The 7,399-nt window shown below is 38.8% G+C and overlaps 1 protein-coding gene across 1 annotated transcript; it reads left to right on the forward strand.

The window, feature by feature from the left end:
• The first annotated feature begins 589 nt into the window (after positions 1-589).
• On the forward strand, positions 590-7,080 carry chp2 (calcineurin-like EF-hand protein 2). The gene is made up of 8 exons (XM_044015364.1): positions 590-1,253; positions 2,932-3,113; positions 4,362-4,434; positions 4,574-4,654; positions 6,057-6,181; positions 6,264-6,325; positions 6,398-6,520; positions 6,605-7,080. The coding sequence occupies exons 2-8, from the start codon at positions 3,047-3,049 to the stop codon at positions 6,656-6,658; spliced, it is 585 nt and encodes a 194-aa protein (XP_043871299.1). The 5' UTR covers positions 590-1,253; positions 2,932-3,046; the 3' UTR covers positions 6,659-7,080.
• Positions 7,081-7,399: the final 319 nt, after the last annotated feature.

Raw genomic sequence — 7,399 nt, forward strand, 5'->3', positions numbered from 1 at the left:
TAGTATAGATATCACAACATCAATGAAATGTGGAAGTGGGGAAAAGATTGAATTGCAATATATTGTGATTTTTTTTTTTCTTTTATAAATAGTTTTTCACAGAATCATGTTTCTTGATGAACAGAAATGGAAGAAGAAGTTCACTCCAAAGAGTATTGGTAAGTTCTGTTCATCAGTGTTCTCTGCAGACCAGGGTTTTAATTATAAACTGCACTGTCATGTTTTGAGAGGGGGCCACACGGTTGGTGAAGTGGTTAGCGCTCTTGCCTTTGCAGCAAGATGACCCAGGTTTGTGACCTGGTCAGAACAAGGGCCTTCCTGCATGGAGTTTGCATGTTCTCCCCGTGTGTGCACGACTTTTCTCTGGGTTCTCCGGTTTCCTCCCACAGTCCAAAAACATGCAATATGGGGATTAGGTAGATTGGTTGTCTTTTATGTGGCCCTGTGATGGACTGGCGATCTGTCCAGGGTGTACCCCGCCTATCGCCCTATGTCAGCTGAGCTGAGCACCTCATGTGGAGGATAAAGCGGTAGAAGATGGCAAGCAAAACTGAAAAAACTGTATTATCTACTTGTCCTGATTGTAAATGTAACAGTTTGGACTCCTTCAATTTAGATCATTTAGATTAAGTCTGTGCTTTGGCTTTGGAAATATGACTCGTGGGTTCTGTTTCAGTCAACAATTTTGGTTGAAGGAAGAGAAGAAAATTAAATGAAACCACTGAAAGGCACTACCTCTCTGACCGTTCTGACCAGTGGGTGATGAAATAATATAACACTAACGATAGAGCAGCCTGTGATTCTTTTTGTTGTTGCGTGCAACTCATTGTGTAATCTGCCATCAGTGTCCTCACCCGCCCTGCCTGTCACATGTCACCTGGCTTTACATAACAAACATACCTGCACTTTCTCTTCTAGGCCTGGGAAAACAAAATCATCAGACTGAGACTGAAATAGAAAGTCAAGAGGAGTGGATTCTTATAAACGGATAAGTTAAGACACGACAATCAGTGAAACTGATCAGAGATTATTGCCATCAGTATCACACAAATGCTGTGTGACATGAACGGTTGCGGGAAATCTACTTTTTATGAAGCTTGAAAGGAAGCTCTCCTCAAAAATCATCCATTCTTCTTCCTCTGTGTTATTGTTGTTTCTGCAGGGTCCATGTGCACACACCCTACGTCAGGGCCGCATTTTCAAAACAAGAAATGTGGCTAGGCCAGACATGTTCTGCAGCCAGTAAGCAGCAGGTGAGGACAAATTAAAAAAGTGCATCAAAAATATCATAAAAGAACTAGCAATACAATTACTTTGGTCATACCTGTCCTTTGCACGCCTCAAAGGTGCGTAAAAAAGTGCCCAGCATTAGCTGTAACTAAAAATAACGCGTTTCAGGTGCATCGCAAAGTGCATGAAATCAAAAATGTGCGCAATGTTAGCATTTGTTTTTGAAATAAGGTAAACATCATGTCATATACGACCCACAAACATCTCAAAGTGCATTGAACACAATACAAAAGAACTATCAATGCTATGAAACATCATCAGACTACTGTAGGAATGTATGTAGGAATCTTTGAGGGACAGTGAAAAGTGTTTCACTAAAAAGCCAGCGCTGTTTTGTTTTTTGTGGTGGGAGACGTTCATAACATGTACTTTGTACATACTTTGGCAAAGTAAATAATATTTTTTTATAAATGTGAATGATATCAATTCATTTGTTTCCTCAGTAAACATGAAGTGCGTGTGTGTGTGTGTGTGTGTGTGTGCTTGTGTGTGTGTGTGTGTGTGTGATTGATCACCTTTGTGCTCACTAGAATTATTTTCATAAAAACGAAAGTGGGTCAGAGAGTGCAGAGAGAGAGAGTGGAAAAAACAGAACGCAGAACTGCTGATAATATTATCAGTCACTATTATTGGTCACTGCAGGTTAACCTACAGTAACACACATGCACTGTATATGTAATCTGATTACATGTCGTCAGGTGTTTAATCACACAGCAGTACGGGTGTAAATGTAATTTCAGTCACTTGAGACCAAAACAATGAACTTAATCTGAGATACTATATTTATTTAAAATGTCACATGATTATTTAATCTGATGTCAACATACAGATATCAATTATTGTAGCTTTAAATGAACTTTACTTTGTATTTCTAATACTATTTGTGCTGCAGTGAATGAATGAATTTTAATTTGGTTATAAACCACATATCAAACATATGTGGTTTATAACCAAATTAAAATTTATTGCAAAAACATAAAAACACATTTATTAACCTGATTTCTGATACATGATTTCTCACATTGTTTGTCTCGTACTAGTACTCGTTTATATACTGTTTGTATAATTGTTTACTGCGACTACAGTCACCTGACATCAGACAGTACCCATGATGACACACTGATGTGTAAATGGCTCCATCTAGTGTCCATGAAGTGATTGACAGATTACAGTTCTCTTTATATACTGTACATGTAGGATAGAAAGTAAAGGTTCAGTATGTATATATTCCACATTAAAGTGTTATTTTTACACATTTTATTAAGAGCAGGTGATCCGCTGTGGCGCCCCCTAGAGAGGGAAAAGTCAGAAGAAAAAATTGTGTTATATGTGTACTTAAATGTGTACAGGTGTACTATACATGTAGTTTAATTTACTTGATTGCTCGCCTGTCAGTGGCAGTGTCACACGTCTGAAGAGTCAAAGAGATTTTGTTTCTCTAGTTTTGAAGTTCCATTGTTATGATCCATGTCTTTGTCTGCTCTCTAGCAGCAGAAAGTTATATATTGTGCCTTTAAACTTCAGGATATTTTTTATTTTGCCACTTTTACTGACATTAACTGTTCATAAAAGTAAAAATATTCTTTCCTGTCTGTGTTATTATCTTTGTCTTATGAAGTACGGGTATGTCTTTTTGGGCAGGTCACAGCTCATTGGTCGGTGAGTACCTGTGAGTAGAGCAGTCATTGGTCGAGCAGCACTTGTGTGGTGAAGAGCAGACAGACCTGAGACACAGACACAGTGTGTGAGCGGCAGGATGGGCTCCAGCCGCAGCCGCATGGACGACATCCCACACGCCCAACAACTCATCCATGAGACCGACTGTGAGTTCATGTTTGTTTGTTTATTTATTCGTTTATTTATCGAGCTGTACTTTAAAGAGGAGAACAGAAGAGACGAGAGGTTTTAACTACAGTAAACAACATTTTCATAAACAAGAACATTAGCAAACCAAATAATAAACATTTTATTCTCTGAAGATAAATCTCTGATCAAAACAACACACGCGTCTCTGTTAAAAGTTATTTATATAAACAAATGTCACAAACCTGTTTTAAAAGAAAGTCAAAGCACAAAAACAACAACAACAACATTTCTGTGTGTGTGTGTGTGTGTGTGTGTGTGTGTGTGTGTGTGTGTGTGTGTGTGTGTGTGTGTGTGTGTGTGTGTGTGTGTGTGTGTGTGTGTGTGTGTGTGTGTGTGTGTGTGTCCAGGTATTACTAATGTTGTGGGGACCTAAACCTGTTTACACAGTCACATTATGGGGACTTGTCCTCCTTGTGGGGACAAAAAGCAAGTCCCCATAACGTAAATTACTACATTTTAAGGTGAAGATATGTTTTAAGGTTAGGTTAGGGTTAGGATTAGGCCAGTAGTAATTGTGCTTAAGGTTAGAGTAAGTCTCCAAGAAATGAATGTAAGTCAATGCAATGTCCCCTCAAGTCATGAATGTCGAACGTGTGTGTGTGTGTGTGTGTGTGTGTGCGCGCACGCGTGCGGGTGGGTGGGTCGGCGTCGCTGAGTGTTTTTGTTTTATCTTCAGTTTGTGAGTCGACACCCTGACCTGTTCACACTGATACACTGACTGTTGCTCGTCTCTAAAGTAAGACGGTTTTATGAGACTGATCTGCAGAATGTTGAATGAAGAATGTGAAGTGTTTCACTCACACGAGAAAACCCACCCGAGATAAATAAGTATGTGGATCCAAAGATGGACAGGAGTCCAAATGGATTCCCATATTTCAAGCTCACGTTTGTCGAGTTTGGGGAGGTTTTCAATTTCGCATTTGACGTATTTCAAACACTTTTATTTATCGCCTTGAACCCTAAAAACTTAGGTGACCCCTGGTCTAGTTTAACCCTCAGGCTTCACTTTAATTTACTACCCGCTTCAGTGCAAATGGACAAAAATGTCCATAATGAAGTTTACATACCAACAGATGATGTCACAGTGACGTCAGGGTGCGTCGATAATTAGTCCTGAACAAGTCACATGTAATGTTATAGATATGATTTATATTTATTGATTGATTGATTGGTCTCTCATTGATCAGCTCTTCTGTGTGTTTCAGTCTCGGCTGCTCACCTCCTCCGTCTGCATCAGAGATTCAAGTTCCTGGACAAATATCAGACAGGAGAGCTCCGGTCAGTGGAATGAATCATTACAGTCGTGACAAATCAAGATGTTTTTAAACTTATCAAGAAAAATTTGGATTGGTCCAACTGTATTTATCTAAAGTTAGGACAACAACTTTATCTCTGTCTGTCTCTCTCTATGCTGCAGGCCTCGGGATTTTGGAGCCATTCCAGCTTTGGCCCTGAACCCCATTGGTGACCGAATCATTGGTGCCTTCTTCTCCCCAGGGTACAGAAGCTGCTCATGTTGAAAATACACGGTTACAGTAAAACACTGATCTCTGACCATCAACCACAAATCATTTTTGGTTTTATATTTCCTCTGCTGTCGTGAGGAAAACACGGACACAGCTGGATGTCATGCAGGATGTGCTCTTTCTCAGTGAAGACGCTGAAACCGTCAAACTGTTGCAGAAACCACTTCAAATACTCAAAATCTGGGCACAGATAACATCACATGCGATCCATACTAATGTTTAGATCTCATCAATATATATATATAAAGTTTATATAAAGTCAATGTTTAAATACTCCGGCCCCTGGAGAAATATAATCCAGCCAAAAGAAGGAATTTTTCTGGTCTGGAAATCAAAATTCTGGCATCACGATATCAATTTTAACATCTATTTTTTTTATTTAATATCTAGTCAGCTTGAAAAGTGAAACCAAGGAAAGTTTAGGATTACAAATGACTTCTGTTGTCCACAATTTGAATTGTAGAATTATATAAAATATGGAATTTATATACAAATTAATTAATAATTAAAGAGCTTCTACATACTTTTAGGGCAGCACTGCATTATATGTATATATATATATATGTATATATATATATATATATATATATATATATATATATATCATATATAGAGAGTGTTGTGGCCCTATTGAAGATCTTCCACACTCAACATTTCTTTTTCATTTCAGTTTTGTGCAGAGGAAACTATAAAGAGTGATGGTAAGAAAAAAGTAGTCATCTGGTGTTTGCAGTATTTTAATCCAGAGCATTTCGGCTGCTTTTTTCCATTCCTATGCTTTGTATATACAGAGGCTATAAGAATGTGCAATATAAATCTTAAATCTTTTTTTCAGCATAACCTATAGACAATCTGATGACATTTATAAACACACCTCCTGCTCAGGTGTGTTTAAAATCAGATTGAAATTTGGAAATACGTCACAGTTGCAATATTGCTACTTTATATCACTACTAAAAATGGCGACATGAAATGGATCATAACTTTATCTCAACAACACATAAGAAGATGAAAAAAAAGCAATATGAATATGTGACCTATAACCACACACCCCCAGGATGTCCATATAAGGAGTTGTGTATTATTCCCACTGCAATTTTACCAAGGGTGCACCTGCAGCACACATCTGTGCCGCATGAACACTAAGGGTTAATAATCAAACAGTAGCAAAGTTTCTTCCTTTATTTCAGTGATATTTCACATTGTTGCCCCTGCTCTCATCCATATTACTAATAAATGTCTATCTTGTGTACATAAGTTGCATAAATTTGTTCCATTAAGTGAATTTAGAGTACAGCAGCAGCAGCTTTACATCTGTTTGTTCTGATCAGGAATGAGGAACTGTTTCCTGTTCCTCTCTCTGCTTCTCCACAGACGGGAAACACTGGACTTTCCCTCCTTTGTCAGGATTCTGGCTCATTTCCGTCCCACAGATCCAAACCGAAGCAGAGACAGCACGCAGCAGGAACTGGCCAATAGCAGGACCAGGAAACTGAAATGTTAGTGCAGCATTAATACGTGACCTGTGACCTCTGACCCGCCAACAGTGACAGCTGCCTCTCTGCATGTGTGTGTGTTTAGTTGCCTTCCAGTTGTACGATCAGGACAGAGATGGAAAGATATCCAGAGCTGAGCTTCTTCAGGTAGGTGTCAAACCTTTCACGCCTCAGAAACACACTGCTGGCTGCTGATTGGTCCACGGCTGTGACGGACAGGTGCTGCGGGCCATGCTGGAGACACAGGTGGTAGAGGAGCAGCTGCAGAGCATCGCAGAACGAGCCATCCAGGAGGCCGACCTGGACAAAGACGACGCCATCTCTTTCGACGAGTTCAGGAGGGTGAGAGCGATCATCAGTCTACAGACTTAAATGTGGAAAATCTTTTTACAGATTGTATTTTTCTTTTTTGTATTTTGTTTACAGTCGCTGGAGAAAGTGAACATTGATCACAAGATGAGTATTCGCTTCCTGAAGTAAAGACGGGTCATCTGCTCATCTGAGGAAGAAGCAACAACAAGAAAACGAGAAAACTGAAGTTTTTCTGCCTCAAAAATGACAAGCTCAGGGTACGACTGCTTCAGTGCTTTAAAAAACGGCAACACTAAACTTAAATCAATTATTTGACAATCCAGTGTAAAAATCCAAGTACAGGACTTCTATGATCCACTTTGTTGTACATCTGTCCCACTGATTTATTCAACAGAGATCTATGAACACATTTCAATTGTTTGTCTGCATTTTAATGAGGAAAATCATAGATTGTCATTCCAGTGAAAGTGCAGATTAGTGAGTTGTGTATTATTGTTAAATAACTTTATTGTCTTTGTTTTCTTGTTCCCAGTCTCTGAATGTTTCACACACCAATCTCTGTTTTCATCAATAAATATTTATGAATCCTATCTGAGTGTGAGAGTTTTTTGGGTGAATGTTCAGTGTGTGACCACGAGTGACACTGCTGTTCTTCTTCTCTGGTACTCGTGGTGAGTTCAGAGTTCAGAAAGATTTATATCCCTTCATATGGAAATTGCGCTCTAAGTTAGGGACGACAAATTACTTTTTAGTTTTCTGACATACTAAAGTATGACTTTTTTGTCACATTTTGGACGACATACTAACCTATGAAATTTTTGTCACATTTTGGACGACATGCTATAGTATGACTTTTATGTCACATTTTGGGCGACATTGTATAGTATGACTTTTTTGTCACATTTTTGA

The sequence above is a fragment of the Solea senegalensis genome, unplaced genomic scaffold, assembly GCF_019176455.1.
Source record: "Solea senegalensis isolate Sse05_10M unplaced genomic scaffold, IFAPA_SoseM_1 scf7180000013336, whole genome shotgun sequence".
Classification (NCBI taxonomy): Eukaryota; Metazoa; Chordata; class Actinopteri; order Pleuronectiformes; family Soleidae; genus Solea; species Solea senegalensis.

What these genes read in the sequence shown, in the direction of transcription:
- chp2 (XM_044015364.1), top strand. Translation starts at nt 3,047, where the DNA reads ATGGGCTCCAGCCGCAGCCGCATGGACGACATCCCACACGCCCAACAA. An exon ending in GGTGCCTTCTTCTCCCCAGG is followed by an intron (nt 4,655 to 6,056) that starts GTACAGAAGCTG and finishes GCTTCTCCACAG; the next exon opens with ACGGGAAACACTGGACTTTC. An exon ending in CAGGACCAGGAAACTGAAAT is followed by an intron (nt 6,182 to 6,263) that starts GTTAGTGCAGCA and finishes GTGTGTGTTTAG; the next exon opens with TTGCCTTCCAGTTGTACGAT.